The 24,201-nt window shown below is 34.7% G+C and overlaps 1 protein-coding gene across 2 annotated transcripts in view; it reads right to left on the minus strand.

The window, feature by feature from the left end:
* Window positions 1-24,201, minus strand: part of LOC131927990 (BOS complex subunit NOMO1) — a 40,181-nt gene that overhangs the window by 15,717 nt on the left and 263 nt on the right. For both annotated transcript variants that reach the window (XM_059283874.1, XM_059283873.1), the window contains exons 2-26: window positions 23,071-23,326; window positions 22,366-22,514; window positions 17,104-17,239; window positions 16,874-16,974; window positions 16,630-16,736; window positions 16,393-16,465; window positions 16,020-16,097; window positions 15,427-15,501; window positions 15,040-15,177; window positions 14,550-14,639; window positions 13,982-14,038; window positions 13,496-13,695; window positions 11,316-11,414; window positions 11,080-11,229; window positions 10,700-10,782; window positions 10,272-10,431; window positions 10,021-10,147; window positions 9,590-9,706; window positions 9,074-9,201; window positions 8,607-8,748; window positions 8,294-8,380; window positions 8,062-8,172; window positions 7,664-7,765; window positions 840-992; window positions 629-685 (exon numbers count right to left, since the gene is read on the minus strand). In XM_059283874.1, coding sequence (XP_059139857.1) covers window positions 629-685; window positions 840-992; window positions 7,664-7,765; window positions 8,062-8,172; window positions 8,294-8,380; window positions 8,607-8,748; window positions 9,074-9,201; window positions 9,590-9,706; window positions 10,021-10,147; window positions 10,272-10,431; window positions 10,700-10,782; window positions 11,080-11,229; window positions 11,316-11,414; window positions 13,496-13,695; window positions 13,982-14,038; window positions 14,550-14,639; window positions 15,040-15,177; window positions 15,427-15,501; window positions 16,020-16,097; window positions 16,393-16,465; window positions 16,630-16,736; window positions 16,874-16,974; window positions 17,104-17,239; window positions 22,366-22,514; window positions 23,071-23,290 — 2,940 coding nt within the window. In that variant the 5' untranslated portion in view covers window positions 23,291-23,326. The remainder of the gene's footprint in view (window positions 1-628; window positions 686-839; window positions 993-7,663; window positions 7,766-8,061; window positions 8,173-8,293; window positions 8,381-8,606; window positions 8,749-9,073; window positions 9,202-9,589; window positions 9,707-10,020; window positions 10,148-10,271; window positions 10,432-10,699; window positions 10,783-11,079; window positions 11,230-11,315; window positions 11,415-13,495; window positions 13,696-13,981; window positions 14,039-14,549; window positions 14,640-15,039; window positions 15,178-15,426; window positions 15,502-16,019; window positions 16,098-16,392; window positions 16,466-16,629; window positions 16,737-16,873; window positions 16,975-17,103; window positions 17,240-22,365; window positions 22,515-23,070; window positions 23,327-24,201) is intronic.

Consider the following 24,201-nt stretch of genomic DNA (forward strand, 5'->3'; position numbering starts at 1 on the left):
CTACCCTAACCTTAGGGCATGGATTAAAGACCTAACCCTAACCCTAACCCTAACCCTAGGGCATGGATTAAAGACCTAACCCTAATCCTAGGGCATGGATTAAAGACCTAACACCTAACCCTACATGAAAAGTTAATTGGTAATCTTTTTTCAGAACTAAAGAAATACATCTGGTCACCATATGTTACTGAGTAATGAAAATAAAAACATTGTTTCAAATTTAGTTCACCTAACTAAAATGGTATGCAAATTATTGGAATTTTAGATACCATAAATAGAGTACAATATCACTTCCATTTTCGGAGGTCACTCACAAATTGTAAGTAATCCAAGTATAAGATTTTATATTTCTATTTGAAATTTCATGTACCTAACTGAGATAGTTCTCAAAATATAGTGTTCACATGAAAATAGAGTAAAAACCACTTCTGGTTACTGGAAATCATTCAAAATCTGAAAGAAACATGCACCTACAATGTAATACTTTTCCAACTGAGGGGGTATAAAATGTTAAGATTTGTGAAAACTTTTATTTCAATTATTTGCAGGATTGCAAGACTTCCTCGAAAGTTCTTATACAAGAAATTAAAAAAAATAATTCGACTTCAATCAGACAGTGACAACTTACAGAGAGTGCGTTAAGTGTGCGTGGATCAAATAACAACTGTTCTCCTGCAGGCAGGCGCTGGTGTTCCACATGAAATTTTTCAATTTTAAAAGAATAAAAAAAACATTGTATAACATGAAATTGAAGTAAAAATATTCATCTATATAAAGAGAGATAATAATTTATTACTTTAAATGACAATATGCTTTTTTCCAAATTTATAAAAACTTACAACATCATCAATATTTTTGTTTTCCAAGTACAAATGAGTCAGCCTTCTGATATACTGTGGAAGCGTTTCATCCCTTTTCTTTTGAGTATATCCTGATGTGCCCCGAGCTATAAAGTCTAGTGTTAACTTGACCATGGCAGACAGCACAACAATCTGTTATGGACATAGTTTTTATTAAGCACATTTGGCCTATTTAGACAAACATGTTACAAAAAATCTTTTAACTAGCCTGAATTACGTGTTTATTTTTCTTCTATCATTTGATTCATTTGACCAATAGAAAAATATTTTTAAGTGTATGAAAGGTTGAAAATGGTTTATTGCTAAATCCGCAGCAATTTTATGAAAGACCTATTAAGGAATCATCTATAAATGACATCATGCTTTATTTTCCTTCTTTACCCCCCCCCCCCATGTCACAAAAAGCTAGACCCCCCCCCATAAATGACGTCACACCCCAGCCTACATACCCCTCGACTTTGCAGTTGAATTTTTTTTTACAAGATGGATATTTTTTTACAAGATGGATATTTTTCCAAGATATTGTCACCATAGAATATTTTAATGTATTAAAATGTATTCAATCAGTTTTCTAAAACACAAAATAATAGCTAAAATTCGTTTATTAACATTGCTTTTTTAGTATGCAAATGTGCAATGTCATACCATCGGATATCCCCTCCCTCTCATCAAACACCATCATAAAATTACTCCCCCCTATGAGTGTGACATCATTTATGGACGACCCCTAATCTGAACTTATTAAAAATGAACTGTTAATCTACATTTGCCTCTAAAGGGTCTATTAATCTGATTATCAAAAATAACAATTAATGCACATTACATAACTCAGAGCTGATTACTTTGCTGTTTTGAATCATGACATGAAGCATCACTGTCTTACACAGAAAGAATATTTCATTTTTTTTTACTTCTTATACGAGAAATTAAAAAATAACTCCAGCTACAGACAATGACATTATATGAAAGGTCATAATTAAATAGGGTCTATTTTAATACCAACTCAAAAACTTGTGTACACCTAAGATTGTTACTAAACATAACATTAAAAAAACATTGATCTAGCAGTTTAATAACAAGGTTTTAAGGTACAAAGCAATTTAGCCCATCCAAAAAATGAAAACTACAGATCCCAATTTTATTTCACAATTGTTTACACTTCATGGCATTTTTTTTTATCATGGCTGACTGAACAATGACTAATTGATGTAGCTAAGTGTCATTTGACTAATTGATGTAGCTAAGTGTCACTTGACTAATTGATGTAGATAAGTGTCATTTGACTAATTAATGTAGCTAAGTGTCATTTGACTAATTGATGTAGCTAAGTGTCATTTGACTAATTGATGTAGCTAAGTGTCATTTGACTAATTGATGTAGCTAAGTGTCATTTGACTAATTGATGTAGCTAAGTGTCATTTGACTAATTGATGTAGCTAAGTGTCATTTGACTAATTGATGTAGCTAAGTGTCATTTGACTAATTGATGTAGCTAAGTGTCATTTGACTAATTGATGTAGCTAAGTGTCATTTGACTAATTGATGTAGCTAAGTATCATTTGACTAATTGATGTAGCTAAGTGTCATTTGACTAATTGATGTAGCTAAGTGTCATTTGACTAATTGATGTAGCTAAGTGTCATTTGACTAATTGATGTAGCTAAGTGTCATTTGACTAATTGACGTAGCTAAGTGTCATTTGACTAATTGATGTAGCTAAGTGTCATTTGACTAATTGACGTAGCTAAGTGTCATTTGACTAATTGATGTAGCTAAGTGTCATTTGACTAATTGATGTAGCTAAGTGTCATTTGACTAATTGATGTAGCTAAGTGTCATTTGACTAATTGACGTAGCTAAGTGTCATTTGACTAATTGATGTAGCTAAGTGTCATTTGACTAATTGACGTAGCTAAGTGTCATTTGACTAATTGATGTAGCTAAGTGTCATTTGACTAATTGATGTAGCTAAATGTCATTTGACTAATTGATGTAGCTAAGTATCATTTGACTAATTGATGTAGCTAAGTGTCATTTGACTAATTGATGTAGCTAAGTGTCATTTGACTAATTGATGTAGCTAAGTGTCATTTGACTAATTGATGTAGCTAAGTGTCATTTGACTAATTGATGTAGCTAAGTGTCATTTGACTAATTGATGTAGCTAAGTATCATTTGACTAATTGATGTAGCTAAGTGTCATTTGACTAATTGATGTAGCTAAGTGTCATTTGACTAATTGATGTAGCTAAGTGTCATTTGACTAATTGATGTAGCTAAGTGTCATTTGACTAATTGATGTAGCTAAGTGTCATTTGACTAATTGATGTAGCTAAGTGTCATTTGACTAATTGACGTAGCTAAGTGTCATTTGACTAATTGATGTAGCTAAGTGTCATTTGACTAATTGATGTAGCTAAGTGTCATTTGACTAATTGATGTAGCTAAGTGTCATTTGACTAATCGATGTAGCTAAGTGTCATTTGACTAATTGATGTAGCTAAAAGTCATTTGACTAATTGATGTAGCTAAGTGTCATTTGACTAATTGATGTAGCTAAGTGTCATTTGACTAATTGATGTAGCTAAGTGTCATTTGACTAATTGATGTAGCTAAGTGTCTTTTGACTAATTGATGTAGCTAAGTGTCACATGGAGGTGACCAGCCCTCTTCTGACCCCAGAGTTTGATTTGGTGCCCTGGGCTGTCCTGTGGTTGCTATGGGGCATAATTTTATTTTAAACAGTGCGATTGACTATAAATACGAAAGGTTACTATAGTCTTTAACTGAATCTGCGCCCCAACAGGGTGATATTTTGGCGCCCCGACAGGGTGCTATTTGGGGCTCCAGGCCCAATTTGTGAGTGCCCTCCAAAATGCATACGTGAATGCATAAGACTAAGAATAAGTTGGGGTACTATAGTGGTTTACTAAGTTGAATCAGGCGGTATGTTTAAATTTAAGTTTGTGTTTATGTTCGCGTTTATTTGCATTATTTTGAGATATTATTTGCATTTAGGTTTGCGTTTGTGTTTTTAATTTGTTTTTGTGTTTGCTTTTTTGTTTGCGTTTGTGTTTTCTTTGTATTTGGGTTAAGGTTGGGGTTGGGTTTGGGTTTGTGTTTGATATTATTTGCATTTAGGTTTGCGTTTGTGTTTTTAATTTGTTTTTGTGTTTGCTTTTTTGTTTGCGTTTGTGTTTTCTTTGTATTTGGGTTAAGGTTGGGGTTGGGTTTGGGTTTGTGTTTGGATTTGGTTGGTTTTCATTTGCTTTTTTTGTTTGTGTTTTCTTTGTGTTTGTGGTTGGGTTTGTGTTTGCATTTGTAGTTGTATTTGCATTTGTGTTATGTTTGCATTTTTTTGTCTTTTATTTTGATTTAGTTTTGGTTGGTTGTGGTTAGGGTGTTTTAGTTTTAAATGGTTGTGGTTAGGATGGGCAATGCCGGGTATATGCTGATTACTAAACAGATATCATGGTCCTTAACAGATAGGTTTTTCACAGAAGCCTTTGGTGGGGGGTGACACCATGAGTTACTACAACAGGTGACACCCAACCTAGCCATGCCACTGATGGTGGGGCTACACCAAAATACACAACACTTATTAGATACAACTACATAGGCTAACAAAATACACAACACTTATTAGATACAACTACATAGGCTAACAAAATACACTTGCTTATTAGATACAACTACATTGGCTAACAAAATACACTTGATTATTAGATACAACTACATCGGCTAACAAAATACACTTGATTATTAGATACAACTACATAGGCTAACAAAATACATTTGCTTATTAGATACAACTACATCGGCTAACAAAATACATTTGCTTATTAGATACAACTACATCGGCTAACAAAATACATTTGCTTATTAGATACAACTACATCGGCTAACAAAATACATTTGCTTATTAGATACAACTACATCGGCTAACAAAATACATTTGCTTATTAGATACAACTACATCGGCTAACAAAATACACTTGATTATTAGATACAACTACATAGGCTAACAAAATACATTTGCTTATTAGATACAACTACATCGGCTAACAAAATACATTTGCTTATTAGATACAACTACATCGGCTAACAAAATACATTTGCTTATTAGATACAACTACATCGGCTAACAAAATACATTTGCTTATTAGATACAACTACATCGGCTAACAAAATACATTTGCTTATTAGATACAACTACATCGGCTAACAAAATACACTTGATTATTAGATACAACTACATAGGCTAACAAAATACATTTGCTTATTAGATACAACTACATCGGCTAACAAAATACATTTGCTTATTAGATACAACTACATCGGCTAACAAAATACATTTGCTTATTAGATACAACTACATCGGCTAACAAAATACATTTGCTTATTAGATACAACTACATCGGCTAACAAAATACATTTGCTTATTAGATACAACTACATCGGCTAACAAAATACATTTGCTTATTAGATACAACTACATCGGCTAACAAAATACATTGGCTTATTAGATACAACTACATCGGCTAACAAAATACATTTGCTTATTAGATACAACTACATCGGCTAACAAAATACATTTGCTTATTAGATACAACTACATCGGCTAACAAAATACATTTGCTTATTAGATACAACTACATCGGCTAACAAAATACATTTGCTTATTAGATACAACTACATCGGCTAACAAAATACATTTGCTTATTAGATACAACTACATCGGCTAACAAAATACATTTGCTTATTAGATACAACTACATCGGCTAAACAGATAACCATACTAGTCATGCATTCTCACCCTTAGTATCTTAACAGTCATTCTTCACAACTATAACATGTAAATATGTTATTATTAATCACCTTTTACAGTCAACATAATTGAGAGGACTTCATAAGGTATATTTTTTGAAGACATTCTTTTTAAAGGGCTCTTATAAAGGTTTATTTCCATGCTGACTGCAAAGTGCTAATGCATCTGCACTAGTGCACTGATCATTAATATATATTGACATTGTTACAATTGTAGTAAAGATCTTGCTTACCCCTTCCCCCATTTCAGGTGAGTGTTGGAGGCATTAACATAACATCTAGTTGAAGTTGAAATTATTCACAAAAGATTAAAGAGCACACTAACATGCTAAATTGTTGATTTTTTTTTGGTAATGTAAAGTATTTCAAGCTACACATCGTGTGCTATTTAGTTTAAAATCAACGCTAAAACCCAACCCAGCCATGAATATTGCGGGGTTTTCTACTTTAAACTATAACCATATATTGTTGACAATGGTGACAAAATGTATGATCACAGGACCTTTTACATGTCATAGATAAAAATATTCAGCTATTCTAAAAAGTTTATAAATATATGTTTTAATTTATTTATGAAGTACCGTCTGTCAGAAAAGAAAAAATATTTGAACTATAAGCAATCAGAAAAAAATTAGACTCAGCTTCAAAGTGAAGGATGGTTTAGTTCATGGGAAGCTGAAAATTTACATAGAAGTCTAATCATTGTACAAAGTTATAGCTTTAATAATAAAGAAATATATTAAAGAAATAAACTACAAAAAGTAGACTGACAAACTTGTTTACTAAGTAGCTACATATTTTAATTTTTTTTACAGAAATATAAAGCCTTTAAAATTTGCTAACATCAATTTAGAAAAACTTAGTGGTGCGTTGAATGTTAACGAAGAAAACTGCCAGTTCTGCGACGAGATTTTGAGCGACTTTATTGATTGCTCTAGTTAGTTTTGTCAAGTTCTGCCTTTTTTGACCACGCTCAGAAACGATAAACAATTTTAGCGTTTTAACAGAAAAAAGGACCACCTTCCTTAAAATGCAAATAAAAAATTTATATGTTGTCAGAATCATATACTAATTTTTTAATTGCTTACTTTTTTTAACATTTAAAATATTTAGTCTTTTATGCAAATGTTTTAGTATCCTACTAAAGGCTATTTGATTCTGCACATTTTACAGGTATTTGTAAAGAAATACGTAGAACGCTGAAAAAAGACCCGCGAATAGAATGGGAGAGTGGTCAAAATCTTTTGCTCGACTGCCTTTGAAAGATCATCTCAGTGACAGTTTTCAATCACTAAATGAGATATATTGTGTAATTTCAACAACCATAAAAATTACGCACAATTTGAGAGCTTAAAATTTACTTTTACACTTTTTAATTGTATTAAGCTTATTACTATAAGAGCCCCTTTTATTATAGAAACTACGGAAGGGAAAATGTACTACGTTTGGGCTATGCGAGCGAAAAACTGCATGTGTTTAAAGCCGTTTGACATACCTATCTTTTTATACAGCATAATATTATGTAGGACTAGGTAGTATAAAGTAGATATTATTATATGTTAAGTAGGCCTAATAATAAATTAGCACAATTTTTAAGCTTTAACGGCAATCAGCTACTTCAAAATATAGTATATCTATACAGCCTACTGTGCCTCTTCCATTTTAATACTTTTTATTTAATAATTCTAATTGCATTTTCATTATCATAACTTACATGCAAAAAGTAATAGGCCTGGAGTTTTTTTTAATGACTTAATATTTTTTAATCTTCAGACCTTGTTGTCAAAGTAGGCCTACTATCTGATAGCTAGGATCTAGGACAACCTAGTTGCTATTTCAAGCTAAATCACTAGGCCTACTAATAATTAAAATAAATATAATAATATATATATTTGAACATACTGAACATACTGATACTGACTAGGCCTAGTAAAATATAGTTATAAGTTATAGTGATTGGGCAACAAATTCCTCACCTTATTGTCCATCACTAGTGTAGGCAGGAAGAAGAAAGATGACTTGCTGAGGGCCACAATATGTATAGGTGTGTCAGGTTGGGCTTCACTGACTAGGCTCACCTGTACAGAAATAAGGTCAGTTTTTATTATTCGTACACATAGGTGTTCTATGTAACTTGTACAATTCTATGAACTAATCAAACATTGTTCGATTACCTTGAGAGTATGCAAAAATTTTAGATTCGTTCTGAATTACCTTGAGAGTGTGTAAAAATTTCAGATTTGTTCTGAATTACCTTGAGAGTGTGTAAAAATTTCAGATTTGTTCTGAATTACCTTGAGAGTGTGTAAAAATTTCAGATTTGTTCTGAATTACCTTGAGAGTGTGTAAAAATTTCAGATTTGTTCTGAATTACCTTGAGAGTGTGTAAAAATTTCAGATTTGTTCTGATATTGCCACTGATGTCCATTTGATTCATGCGACGGAAAGCAATGATGTTGATGTCTTGGAGATCAGCAGTTGATACCTGTTTACATGAAACATGAAATTAACATATTCAGTCCATGTAAAGTACAATCTAGGTAAAGAATATCTATCGGGAAGTATACATGTAACACATGATCCACATATAAAGCAGTGTATGGTACCTGAACCTGTCTTGCAGTAGGTGCTGTACGCTCTATGTGTGTGTTGACTTCACCAGACTTGAGGTGAATGTCATACAGACAGTTGGGCTGGAAACAAATCAATCAACAATACTCATGTCATTAGAAATGTGGCTTCCCTATATCAAACTTACAATAAATTTTTTAAATTAAAAAATTAATTAATTTTTTAAATTAAAAAATTCATAAAACAGGATTTATGAATCAACACACATACAATTGTAGACTATAAATTCAGGGATGTTTTCAGTCAAGCCTAGGTGAGATCCAGTCCAGCCAGTAAAAAAATGGTTACCTGCAGCCCTCTGATCCTGTAGGAGCCATCTGTCTCTGTCTTGCTCTCCTCCTGGTACACGCTGCAGTCACCCTTGCCCAGAGCTTCTATGATGATGCCAGGCTCAGGTTCACCATTCAGGGAGGTCACTTTGCCAAAACAGCTAAAAACAAAAAAATTTTGGGGTCACTTCACTTAAACACCAAAATGCAGGTTGATACGTTTGTCGAAAAAAAAATTTAGAAAATTTCACTATGAAGGATGTAGCCTTGCCTAAACTAAAGCAAAATTTAGAGGAACATTTTGAAAGAAACAAATATTTACAGATAATTATAGATGTCACCTTGCTAAAACAAAAAAATTATATAATCTTATACTTATTTTGTTTCTTCATATTTTACTTCTGATTTCATCAATATACTGATCACTATCATGTTATTAAGAAGTTAATGATAACAGCATTACAAAGTACAAGGCTGTTTACTCACCTGAAGGCAACCCTAGCACCTTTGATGCTAATTTTCTCAGTTGTCCCCTCTTGTACAATGATGATTTGTGAGGCTGGTTCAAACTTGTATTCCTTCATCATTGGGCGGAGAAAATACTGACCAGGGCTCTGTAAAAATGTCACTCAATACTTTTAAATACAAATCTAAGCTCTAGATTACCATGTACTATTTATAATTGTATGCAACACTTTTTAATACTTCCACATAGCTATCTGTGATTTAGAGTGGACCATAGTTTAGTGCCATAAAGACGGAAAGTAAAATTTTAAAAGGAAAAGAATATCATGTTCTAACAAATAGGAATTGATACATTTTATGACTGATAAAACTGTATTCATACCTTACACTTTTAAGTTAATAATTAAGTAAGTTTGTAAATGTTTATATATAATAGAATTACAAAGATTTTGTTTAATGTAAAATTCCATCATTTAAAAATGTGTAGCTTTTGTCAATTTAAAAAAAAAAAATACTAAATACTGATATGCTACTCACGAGGCCTGTGAAAATCATGTGACCATCTGTCCCAGTCACATTATTGGACCTGTACTGGTGGTCACCACTCAGAGAAAGAAGGACACTGGGCAGAGGCTGACCTTTTTCATCCAACATCTGTGGGACCAGAGTAATTATTACCACTCTTAATAGCAAAATTTATTTTTAACTATACAAGACATTCATACAAATTAATTTTTAAAAAGCCATTTTTTTTAACATAAAATAACAATAAGCCAGTGTTGAATAAGTAACAAAGTTTTTTTTAGCTGTGTACTCATATTCATTTTTTATACTGATATTTAACCAGAGTTTTTAATCTTTTTTTTTTTATCTTTCTAGCCATTATTGCATAATTTATTTATTTAACTTTTCATATACCTTTATAACCTACAATACTTTAACCAAACAGGCACTACCCAACACTGTACCTGTACTGCAATTTCCCCTAGCTTAAATGCTCTAAATAGCAGGGAGTCCTCCTTTTCTTTAGACATCACATAACCTTCTTTCTCTGCAGCTACCAGATATTTCTTGTCAGCATGTAGGGGACCAACTCTGGAGATTTTTTTTTAAATACAAATATATTCATGATATAATTGATGCATTAATACAATTAATTGATAGAATGATTATCAACTGATTGATGGAAGCCAGCTATTAAAATGAAGACAAAGCTAACCTGTACTTCCCTTGGCTGTCTGTGATGAGGACAATGGGTGTCATAGTACCACTCTCATCACTCACAGTGACTGTGACACCGCTAAGTGACGGTGTTATTTTACCCTCAATAAACACTCCTTTACGACCAATCAAATCAACAATCTTCCCTGGACACCCATCTAAAATAGAATAAAAAGTCATACAAATAGTTTTAAGATTAAAAAACATTTAGTTAGATTGAAATACCAATGTTCAAAGAACTACACATGAATAATATATAGAATTCAAACGATGAATTGTATTAAATTAGCCTAGTTCTGTAAGGACTAAAAACACAACTAAAAAGGGAAACCTTTATTTAAGCAAATTTAAGTGCATAAGGAATTTTTAAATTTAGAATTAAAAAGCAAAGCTTGTAATTAAGGCAAGTCACGTGAGGGTACTTACCACCACTGATAAAAGCATCAACAGAGCTGGGGTAAAACAGGACATCAGATGACTTGGCTGATACAGTCAGAGTCTCACCAGACCTGTGACCAAAAGATTTACACTCAGAGACTGTTTAAATATAGCAGCTACAGAATGGTACTTGATACAATCTATTTGTCTAAAGGCTGCAGTTATTCAACCTGAATAACATACCAGTGTAAGGCTGAAGTGAACCCTGAAAATCATACTAGCATACAAGCTCTTAGTGAAAGATTAAACCTGAACAACTCACTTATTTGAAAGCTTTATGGAAAGAAAATTTAAATGCCTAAAGACTGTGGTTTAACATTTAATGACATACCTGTCTACAAACTGTGGTGGAACATTACATGACATACCTGGCCCAGTGTGAGAAGTTATAGACTATTGTTGTCGGCTGCTTCTTGTTTTCCTTATCAGCACTGGCAGCTGAAGCTTTGGCTGCTGATGTTGCTGTTGTGTTTGGCTTGAGTGGACCCAGGACAGTTGGGATATCATCCACAGAGGACCTGTTGATAGGTTCATTACACTCATAGGTCCAACAGTCACTTGGATTGTGATAAGAGTGAAGACTAGAAAAACTAGGAGAACTTACTTGATGGTGATGACTATGTCGTCCACAGGGATGTCCGTGGTCACAGTCCCCAGGGCAAGGTGCTGGATAGCAGTGAGGGTTAGGATCAGTGGGTTAGAGCTGGAAAAGTGATTGTATATGTTCGACCTTCACAAATACTAATAGTAAAAGACAAAGTCAAAAGTAATAATAAGAATAATAAGATCTAATAGTAGGCCTAATAATAGTGTTTTAATATCTAGATCTAGAATCTAGCTCTAAACATGGCGTAAACAAAATTCGGACCACAGATCTAGATTCTGGATTTAGGATGACTGGCTCCGCTGGGTAGACATAGAATCTACTTCTTTACTTAAATTTAATTACAAAATTTAGATCTACATTCGATTCAAAATACACCCATAATAAAATCAAAAGTAGTCATAATAGGCCTAATAAAGCATTTATTTTAATTGTCTCTAAGATCTAAAATCTCGCTCTATAATCTAATCATTTTTTTAGCAAACGATATTTTCTGAAATTGAAATAGATTGTATGACTAGACTTAGATCTAGAATCTGCTACTTAAATTAAATTGTAAAAACTTTATGCAAGCATGTAGTTGATATTATTGTAGTAGAAGGCTTTAATAAATTACTAATAAATTACTAAGGCCTACCTACTTTGTTGTCTTTTTACAGCAATATGTATCTGATACTGGACTGAGTTTAATTAAATTCAAATTCATATCTAGTAATTGGTCTACTAAGTTTTTGTAGCCTAGAAGTACAATCTAGATCATACCAGCCAACAACAAATAACCACATTATTATTATTTGGTTAATGATTAGGCTCATTTTTTTAAAAAATCCACTGTTTATAAAAGAAACAAATCAAGCTAGAAACATAAGCGAGGTGGTTTAGAATAATAACAATGGACCCAGTCTACAATTGATACAATTGCAGGTGTACATAGGGCCTACAGTCTAGTATTATACAGTAGGCACCTAGTGTGTAGCTAGTATACTAGTGTGTAGCTGTCCAGAGTTAAGATTCTTAATGCCTTAATGCTTTCCCCTGATAAGCCATGTGTGCTATAAATGACATAACATGACACCGAGGTGAGAAATGTTGAGGGGAGAGCAGTGGGATTTTCCCCTTTGTTCTCCCTGCTGGGCCCTGAGGGTCAAAATTATATCAGAAATACTATCTCTGTGGGGCTGGGTATCACGGAGGTGAGACATTTTCAGGGGAGGGCAGGGCAGACTCCTCTTTGGTTTTATTGTGGGCTAGATACAGGTGGCGGCTAGAAATCATGAGGGTTGCACATCAGTATTAATGTGTCTGATCACTTCCCTGCTGGATTATAAGGGTCTTAAATTGTATAACATGCTCCCAGAATGGTTATTACCCATGGATTATATTAGCCGTTGTAGTGTGGGTTTTGTAGGAGTTAAGTGGTCTCACGTTTGCTACAGTAGATAACCTATAATATATTACTGCATTTGATCAGCTTCGTCTACTTAAACTCTAAACGCAAACGGTATTACTAACAGTATTTTTATTTAGAAATTTCGGCCACATATTTAGATCTATTTTATCCACGAAACTGTCAATAACTGTATAAGGATCTTCAATTCCTAAGAGTTCAAGTTTTTTAACGTATTTTTCCTTTTCCGCGGCGCGATTCTTTACATACGGTGAACACGTCCAGCGCTGGTGAACACGTCCAGCGCTGGCGAACAGCTGATTGTGTTTACGTCTGATGTACACCACTGTGGCGGCGGGCGTAGGTATCACGTGATTTAGATCACGTGTTTGCAAGGACTCTATTGTAAGTTGGGTTTTGATCATTCTGTATATCCATTTTATTCTTGTTTAAATCTAGTGTTCTGCCACGACTTTGTACACTCATTACAAGTTATATGCAGATTAAAGGTTTTGTTGGCATCATTAGTTTCTCTAGTGTTTCCCCTAGACATCAATTACGAGTCCTAGCGAACTAGTGAGTCAATTTTCTTTTATTTAGGCTTGTTGCCATCTGTGTGTAATCAGTTAAACGAATCCGGGAGCGTTCGCCATCTATCTGGCTGATAGATTGGTGTCCGTTACATCACTAAGTCCCTTCGTTGACTGCATCACAAAAAAGGTGGACTCTACCTACTCCCAATAGACAACAAGTTTAAGCCACTGACCAAAAGAAACACACAAAATGTATATACCCTGAAGCAATTAAATTTGGTAGCTGTGGGGTCTTGGGTGTGATCTCCACAGACATCTCCTCAAAAGCAACATTATCAACCCTAGCAGTCAGCCTATAGGCCCCAGTCTTCATGTTCTCCAGACTAAATGAGCCATCTGATCCACTTGTGGTTTGGTCTTTGCCATTTATGATGATCGTAGCTTTAGGAATCCCCACTCCCTAATAAAGATAAATGTTTATTTTGATAGATGAAAGTTGTTTAAGCAATACCTATTTTTTAATAACAAACCATATTCTGATTAATAGCGATCGAGCTTTGATAAACCCTACTCATGAATAAAAATCATTCACTCATATTAGTAAAAAGTAAAACTCAAAAACAACAAAGGCATAACTGCTGTTAGTGATTTTATTTCATGTTATGAGCCCTATTTTTGCTCTTTGTTGTTTTTTATATTTATTTTACACATATATAAAATGTCAGTATTCAACAAATCAAACTTACATTTTCTTTATCAAGCACTTTCCCACTAACAGAGAAGCCAGCAATTTCAAACTTTTCCTGGATTATATGAAAGAAAAATCATGTATTGCATAACTAGATGCTACATAAGAACAGTGCACTCCATGTAGTAAAGGAGTAAAGGGGATGAATGTGTGGTGGTTCTTTGTACTTAGTAAACTGTCCCATTCATTGGTATTCACTCCTCATACTGTGAGCTGTCTGTTGTAGCACAATTTGTACTTGTTTTTGTACAGATATATAAGAGGGTTTGACAGTGTGGCTCTATGTATAAGGCCAGTAATTCCATGCTACTAAGTTAGTGTATACTTTAGCCTCTTCGTATTCTGTTACTCATTTAGAATAGACAGTTTATGTGTGTGTGTAAATAGCTATTACATTTTTATTATTATTGTTGTAACAGTCCAGTTGTTTCATAACACATTAGTGGCTTTGTCCTTGTATGCTGCACTGTGCTTTGATTACCCTTACAGGAGTATCAGGGTGTTCACAACAGTTGGACTAGAGGGATAAGCTTAAATAGAACATCACTACAACATATATAGATTACCTTCAGTATAACTGAGCCATGGCTAACTTCAAACTCTAGCTTCTCTGGCTCAACATCAAATGTGATGTGCTCTCCTTTGTAAAATGGAATCTGAAAGATATTTATTAAAACTATTTAACAATTGGTGTAGTGAAGGAGTGAATGGGAATGATTGGGTAGAAAGAATATCAAAAAGTTTGTTATATCGTACTACTATTCTTCTTTGTCATATTCTGATAGAACTGACTGTGTTTCTGTGTTATTTTTGGCGGTATTTAAGTTCTTTATTCCTGTTATGTATAACAAGCCTCTATTTTATTAGTGATTTCTAATGTTGTGTTACCAGTTTCTGGTACACACAAGCTGTGTCTTTCTGCACAAAACAATCAGAAATTAATGTATCATACTCATCAGGCCACTAAAAGTATCACACAAACAAACTTTTTAAAGACTCATTATGTATTTGAATAAACATAGATTTAAAAGATACACAGGTAAAAAAAAAACTTACTATGAAATAAGAACCAGAAGGTACCACAGGAAACACAAAACTCCCATCATCTTTAGATGTCACATAACAAAGTGGAGTTAACTTTGATTCTTTTGTCAGAAAACCTTTGGGTGATCCTTTCTCACACTGAACTACATTCTGAAAACATTTTTAAAAATTTAAATTATTTGTTTCTCCTGAAAAGAAAAAAAAAAAAATTTCATAACTAGCCATCATGCATTGATTAGGAAATGTTTTTTCAGAATGACATGTATTCTTGTTTTAATAAATGTTTGCAGATCGAAAACAAAATCCAATGTTCTAAATCTGATTCAGGGGCTATTACTTCAAATGTTCAATGAACAAAGTTATTCTAATGTGCAAGTCAGAGATGAATTCTCTACTTACTGTAGGCTGATTATTTTGAGAAAATAAAACAAAGTTGACAGACTTCATGGGCTGGCCATCTCCTGTAACTTCACCCTTGAATGAAAAGAAATCAAATTCATTTTTACTAAATAAACATCTAATTTTTTTTAGCCACAGTAAAACAGTAACTTTTTCTAAACAAGGTTTATAAAGTTTATGAACAGCTATAATATCAATTACCCAGCAACATAGTAAAATATAAATTCTATAATACAGCAGGACAGTACATATTTGAGTTCTGCATCTAGGTTGCATTTCTTAACATTATTTTGTAAAGGTATTTTCAGAACTATATCCACATAATAGTTTTTTTTACTTAAAGTAAAAGACAAAACAATCTCCAAAATAGTTAACAGAATATAACTACTCAAGATCATTTTATTTCAATATCTATATATATATAAACAAACCAAATACTATGATGAATCTGGACATGAGATTACATCTCCATGAAGTAAAAAGTACCTTGTTGGCTAAGTCATAAAGCCTTGACTGTAGTTTAACTTATTTAATATAGCAAAAGTGACCAATTAGTAGGGAGATCTAACAGAGAACACAGTATCAGAACATACCCTGACATCATAGCCTCCAATGGTCAGTCCTGTACCAACATTAGCATTGTCATTTTTCACATGTACAGTGACTTCACCCTGTAACACAGCAACAAATAATTTTTGGGAAACAAGGAAGTTTTCATTGGAATAGTAAAACTAACACAAATACAAGTTTAGAAAATTTTAATATTACATACTTATTAACAGTGTGGATACATCCTAGGCTATTACTTTGCTAGTATTGCTACCCTAACCATAACAAGTAAACGCAACCTAAAATAATATCCTCTGGTAAAGAGTAAACACGATTCTTTATACTAAATAATTTCACAACCTACTAATGAGAAATGTTCCAAATAAAAATGTATAAAATAAAAATGTCTGGACTCACCTTGCTGAACTGCCATGATGAATGAGAAGCTAGAATTTTGTAGTCTCCTGGCATCACATTGGAGAAGACAAAGCTAAAAATAAATTGTTAATTCTACATTAACTTTTGTGCCACTGTAACCAAGGGTTTATTTATCACTTATATTTTATCAACTAAAACATAACTGGCAAAATATTCTTTTCAGGTGCAATGATCCCTATGTCTAAACTACTAAAATGCCTTCACAAAACCACAAACCTTCCTTTCCCATCTGTGAGAGTGGACTGTAAGACATCAGGCTTTAAAGAAGATATCAGATCTAGTTTCACATCAGCTGGTCCTGATGTTTGTCCCAAACTGGCAACCTAGCCAAGTAGAGAGAAAAATAAAACAACACAAAATATAGAGAAACATGAGTTATTTACCAATTATAGTCTCATGTAAAACCCATTGTGAAAAATAAAGTATGATTTAATCACTGCAGTAGTGTTCATAAACTTACAATGCCCATGATGGAAAATCCAGTAAACTTAAAATTGATGTCTTCCCCTTTGCTGCAAGGATCATTTTCTCCATCAACTTTGAGCTCAACACTTGCAGGTTCTACAGAGTTTTAAAATTAGAATGCATTATGAATAGTCTAATAAAAATCAATATCTTTATCAACTTAATTTAAAAATTGTGTTAGCTATTATTATGACTGTAAAATTTAATATAATAAATACTACTTACCAAATCCCCAACCCTTTGGTGGCTCAGCCTTTAAAATATAATCCCCTTTATCATGGAGTGGAATGAGATAATATCCAGTGTTTGGTGCACAGTCCGTTTGATACTTTATACTTCCATGGGGTGTATACAGTTTTACCTAAGGAATACAATGTTAAAGCAATAAATTCAATGTATATCACAGACAATGAACCTGGAAAAAATTAACTAGTTAAAACAATCAATTTTCATATTAAAAGTATAGGTTCAAACAGTTTATATTAAACAGTTAGATGAAAGTTTACTAAGTGCTCTTTGGTAAAGGAGTAAGGCTATACCTGATATAAATAGTAACAATAAATTTTCTATATTTAGTTACATGCCTTGACCTTGTGCCAATTACCAGATTAGTAGATACAAAAGATCGATCATTCATATGATTCGCAATCAGATAAAGTAAGTTGTGCAGACAATAGAACTATCACCTGTACCAAACTCCACCAGTTTCATGTGTGCAAAGGGCATTGACCGAACTCTTTTTATAATACTAATTTAACACTCAATTATTGAGTATTAAGAAGAGTTTGGTCTATGGCACATATGAAACTGGTGAAGTTGGGTACCTCCAAAAAACGTTGAGAATTACAGAATTAGATATAAAACTGACTTATTCGGTTCAGGCCTTATCTCTTTGCACAACCACTGTCATAATGAATGATTCACAATCTCACAAAGTGAAGAGAGTGAGTGAAAATGTCAAATGTTGAACAGTTGAACAGTAGGCCTACAGGGTAAAATCTTAGTTTAGCGTCGTAAATTCCAACGTAGCTAGTAATGTGCGATGAAGGTAACTAATGAATATTTCATTCATTTGGCCATATTTATGTCATATTTTACATAATATAACAGATAATTGAATAACAAATCACAATCCAAGACCAAACCAGTCATAAATATCCTGGAATAAACTTTAAACTACCCCGTTCGAGACAACAATGAGTAAATACAAGCAGCGGCCATGTTTTAAAAACAATAAATTGTCTATTCGCATGTCTTTTGTGTTGATTTTGTGGTTTAATATGACTGTTTTGTTTTGTTTTAATATATGCCGGGGGTCGTCCATAAATGACGTCACACTCGTAGGGGGGAGGGGGGTCCGTAATTTTGTGACGTTGTGTGATGAGGGGGAGGGGTTCAGATGGTGCGACGTCACACTTTTGCATTTTAAAAAAGTAATGTTAGAAAACTAATTTTAGACGTTATTTTGCGTTTTAAAAAACTGTTTTAATACATTGTAATAACAATTAATCAATTGTTATTATAATGTATTAAAACAGTTTTGACAGAGTTCAGACAAGATTTTGGAAAAACATAGCTGTTTAAAAACAATTCAACTGCAATTTTGAGGGGGGGGGTTGTAGGCTATGGTGTGACGTCATTTTAGGGGGGGGGTCTGGCTTTTTGTGACGACGTGTGACGGAGGGGGGAGGTAAAGATCGTCAAAAAAAGCGTGACATCATTTATGGATGACGCCCTGTATAGTAATTTTTCTTTTTTTAAAAAATATAGTTGACATGAATGACTAATAAACCTTATCAGACTTAATAGTGTGCATCCAAGACCACAACAATTGTTGGGAGGTCGAACTTTTGAACACTTTATTTGCAAATCAATATTAGATCGCTCATAAATGACGTCGCTCTTAAGATAGTAATGACATCGTGCATTATTACAGAACAAACATATGAACATATTGTTTCAGATAGAAATTGTGATTTGTGGTGGGGAGAGGTTGAGTAGAACTCAGCGATATGATTTTGGAGACAGGTCAGGTTTTTTTTTAGTGAAAACAGGGGATGGTTGTGGGAGAAAGACCAGCTGTAGAAGTATGACGCGTCATTCATTGGTGATCCATTTTCTCAGTGGGGACGATAGAACTATTAAGAAGGGTCAAGAAATGTAAAAAGCATGCTGGGTCGCATTTCTTGAACCCCACCTTTTCATTCCCCCACTTAGCACATCGTCACCCGAGTTAACGCTCGCGCGTGATGTCATATACCGGTACCGCCGACCGTTAGGCTAATTTTATAGAAAAAATAAAAACAAGCACTGCCGTTTTGACGCGTATGCGACTTTTAATTTGATTACATAAGTTGGTGTTCATTAAACAGCCCCTAACACATCTATCACTCGTCCATTTAAACGTACGTGGTTATTTCTGCTGTCTTGAGACTTTCGGCCCTTTAAAAATGTATTAAGCTCTCACCGTATAGAACTAGACTACCCATATTAAGCTCCAAAAGAAGCTTGGTGAAAACAGGATGGCCGTCCGATTTTGAAGCTGCTCTGCACTTTATAAAAAGCACAATAAACGATGACACTTATATTAAAGTAAATTATAGTTCTGAATCTTGATACATTAAAAGTGATATTTGGAAATTAAGAGCCAGACAGTCAACATGATATTTCAATTTAAGTCCAAGAAAATAAATTTCCTCAAACGACGGAACATTACTAAATTTTCGCGCTGTTTAGCAAAATTGAATTTAAGTATCATCTTACAAAGCGCGATAGCCTACTGGTGCTGTAACGCGGTCCATGCTAATGGCCGTATTCCTAACTCCCCGCATTAGACGCGGCTTATTCGTCGGCAGGCATTTGGTAGCAAGCCTTTTTGACTAGGATAATGTGTTGAGGCCGTTTTGCAAAATGTCTTAAACTAGCAGGCTTGCAACATTTTTGATGAGCAGGGTATACGTATATTAATGCTTTTTTATCGTTATTTTGATTGAACAAAGCATTATAGAGGTTCTCTGTCAACCACCTAGGTATTTTCCCCGTTCACCTCCTTTCATGAGACCGACACGTCATAAATTGCGGAGCCGCTTGAGTTGACGTCACAAATCTTTACTCACTCCCGTAGCAAATCATATGTGACATCATTTATGGACAACCCCATATCACTCACTTGGGTACTTGATATTGACAATTTGACAACTAAGGATAACCAAAATGTGTCTGGCAGGTGGAGACTTGCGATGGACCACAATGACAACACGCACTTAAGGGGTGGATTGGTTCATTGTTTTAGATGATGTTTTACTAGGGAAGCTGGTGGATAATACATTTTGTCTCTCCGTATATATATATAAATTATGACAAACATTTACTGTTGTCAAAATTATGGTTAGAGATCTTAGATAAGGCAGAGTGAAGCGTAATTTTTTACATTATGACTTGTCAGTAGCGTAGCGAGGGGGTGGGGGGCGGGGGGGGAGGGACATATGTCCCCGGGCGCCGACCTTAAGGGGCGCCAAAATGGGTTGGAAAAATAAATTGAAAGACTTAGGGGGGTGCAAATTGAAAGTTTGAGGGGGGTGCAAATCGAAAAGTTAGTCCCCAGGCGCCGGGAAGGGTCTCTACGCCTCTGCTTGTTGGGTTAATTGCTTATACCAGTCTCCGGGATTTGACTACATCCGGCATCGGCCAATGAAATACGCGCTTTCTAAGCGTTTTGGTAAGGCGTGACGTCATCAGCGCGGTGTGTCAAAACAGCGGTTTTGAAGCCTAAATTTATTTTATAGTTCAAATCGCAACGCGTTTTTTCAAAATGAGGGAAAAATGACCCTTTTAAAAAATGGAGATGCCGAAAGTATGTAAATAATACAAAGAAAACAGACATATAAATTTAATCATAAATGGTGATCTATTATTCAATTATCTATAATATTTTATCAAAATATACGAAAATATACTTATATTTAATGACATATTCATTAGTTCACTCTCTCCCACATTACTAGTTTTGGCCGAATTTACGACGCTAAACTAAGAATTATAACAATTTACATAGTTATTATAACTAACAATTAACATATAGATTATTATAGATCTACTATTCAATTATTACTTTATTAGGCTAATACATTTTAATTAAATAATTAAATGATATATTAGGTCTAATAACCATCATTTATGAAGCCTACAATGCCTATCCTAATTTATAAAAGGCCATGTGCGCTCTTCTCTCTCTCTTTCTCTGTCCGCAAAAAATTTTCGCCGGACATCACGTCAGAATCGGCAGCGATATATCGAGAACTTTTTACGGACTTTTGTTGAAAATAATATGTTAGATGTTTTAAATGTATAACCACAATTTTACTTAAAGAAGAAAAATAAAAATTAAAGGCGTATTCGAATGTAGAGAAACAGTATTATTTATGCAACCGGAAAAGCATTAATAGCTGTGTAAAAGAACGCATAAAACGGTGACGACACTATTGCTTACTAATGACGTCATTAAAAAAAGAAATGAACTATTTCATTCAAATTTGATTTAGATTTAGATTCTAGATCTACGTACACTATGAAATGTATACAATACAATTTTTCCGGCCTAAACTCATAACATTTATTTATACAAAATTTTTGTTTGGAACTGGCTAATTTGAGATAAAAAAAATTAATTTGAAAGAATAGGCATATTCGCGTAAGTTAAGATTTTAAAATACGTCTTTCATTCTCTGCATTTTGTAAGGTGCCTAAATAGCGGAGATGATAGTGTACTATAAACCAGATCTAGATCTAGAATCCTAATTGAATTTTTTTTTTTAAGTTTAGTCCGAGCAAAGTAAAAAAAAAATACATTAACCAAGTTGACTTGGTGGGTCTCGAACCCGCACCACCTGCGTGGTTTATAGTACACTATCATCCGGACTAAACTTAAAAAAAAAAATTCAATTAGGATTCTAGATCTAGATCTAGATTGTCGGGTGTCCGATAAGGCACTTCCCGGCGCCGCAGGCGCTTCAAATTTGGCAGGATCTTGCCTTGGGGCGACAGAACACGGGGGCCGGTTGGCCGAAAAGTCTACGATGAGGGGGTCAAAACTGACCTCGACTGACCGGTGCCTTATATGAGCTATAAATCGAAAAAAAATATCCACGGAGGAACCTCTTCATAACACTTGAGGTCGTAGACCGACCCTCGGGCGAATTATATAAGCATTCAAATTCTCAATGTTTTCGAAAGCCTAAGCGAAGCTGGGCAGCATGCCTAGTACTAACTAAACAGATAGGCCACACTGTGCACTTGTTATTGAGGTTTTCTGTTGTGATAGTGTTGCTATAGCGATATACGGGGCAGACTAATAATCCGTAATTGGGTAAATAACATGAAAAAGATTCATTAATTTTTTTTTCTTATAAAACGTTTTAATAACAAGCTTTTATGTAATAATGCACTAAAAAGTAAAAAAAAAATTATACACTACTATTATACACTTACCTCCCCATCAAACGTGACGCTCATCTCAAACTCCCCATTAAAGCTGGCCTCCTTGACGGCCAGCTCAGCACGGACAGTGAAGCCGGGCTGGACCACGATGTTGGTGTCCACGCCCCACATCAACCTCTCCTCGTACATGATCCTCTTGTCTGCCCACACACAGGGACATTGTTAATCAGGGGTCATCTCAATCAGGGGTCATCTCAATCAGGGGTCGCCTCAATCAGGCGTCAACTCAATCAGGAGTCACCTCAATTAGGGGTCACCTTAATTAGGGGTCACCTCAATCAAAGGTCACCTCAATCAGTGGTATATTAAATTAGGGGACCCTCAATCAGGAAATCTACCCAAAAAAATCTACCGGGCAGTAGTTGTCTGATTTTAATGAGTTGTCTCTCCCAGATGGTTTGCTGTCCCCATTGGGTTGCTGTCTCCAGCTATCAAACCTCATCTTCCCAGGGGTTCGAACTCCGGACTTTTGGGTTTAGCAAGAATGACCTCTACCGGCCCAAACTCGCCCCCTAATCAGGGGTCGCCTTAATCAGGAATCACGAGTCAAATCAACCAGGGGTTTAGTTTATTATGGGCCTACATTTAGAATCTCATTTTTTTCTTACATCTACCAAATCTAAGTACATTTTTTTGTTTACAGTTTAAAAGGCAACTTCCTCCCAAAAAATACGCCTCGATGTTAAAGGTTTTAACCTTTTTCTGTTTTTAGCTCCGAGTTAAAGGTAGCGTTGACCTTGGCCAACTCCTCAGGGACCTCGATGTTGAGCTCAATGTCGCCCGAGTACGCGTAGGTCTTGGTCATTGCGATCTCATTGATGGAGAGAGACTCTCGCTCCGTCTTGAGCATGAACTTCTTGGCCTTCATCGAGGTGTTCTCAAAGTTGGCAGAGAAACAGGATGTTGACATCTTCATTGGGCTCCATCTTCTTCTTGGTGTACTTGGTGGGCCCTGGGGCGAGGGGGGGGGGAGACATTTAGAGGCGTGTGTACCTGGTGGCCCCTGGGGCGAGGGGGGGGGGGAGACATTTAGAGGCGTGTGTACTTGGTGTACTTGGTGGGCCTTGGGGCGAGGGGGGGGGGGAGACATTTAGAGGCGTGTGTACTTGGTGGGCGCTGGGGCGGGGGGGGGGGGGGGAATCATTTAGAGGCGTGTGTACTTTTTGGGCCCTGGATGATAGTTAAAGACGTGTGTTTGCCGATACCTTTTACAAATGTGCATTCAATGTGTGTTATTTCAATAGACCTGCATTCAAGGTGTGCAAAGATCTAGATTTCACAATGGCGTGGGTTGCATAAATTAAAACCAACATGTATGAGTGAATGGACTCACCAACATGTATGAGTGAATGGACTCACCAACATGTATGAGTGAATGGACTCACCAACATGTATGAGTGAATGGACTCACCAACATGTATGAGTGAATGGACTCACCAACATGTATGAGTGAATGGACTCACCAACATGTATGAGTGAATGGACTCACCAATATGTATGAGTGAATGGACTCACCAATATATATATATATATATATATATATATATATATATATATATATATATATATATATATATATATATATATATATATATATATATATATATATATATATAGCCTGATCCTAGCCTTGGCTTTAGCCTTACCCTAGACTTGGCTATAACCCTATTCCCAACTTCACAATATTTCGATATTAGCAATAGGTACTAGATTCTAGATCTGTATCTTAACCCTAAATCTGTTTTATCTTTCCGGTGGTACGATTAGACATAGATCTAGATCTATTTTTTTAAATGTAGATTTAGATTCTACGTCGTCAGAGTTCAT

This window comes from Physella acuta, unplaced genomic scaffold (assembly GCF_028476545.2).
Source record: "Physella acuta isolate Inbredline_101_S28 unplaced genomic scaffold, ASM2847654v3 ptg001452l, whole genome shotgun sequence".
In the NCBI taxonomy this organism is placed as follows: domain Eukaryota; kingdom Metazoa; phylum Mollusca; class Gastropoda; family Physidae; genus Physella; species Physella acuta.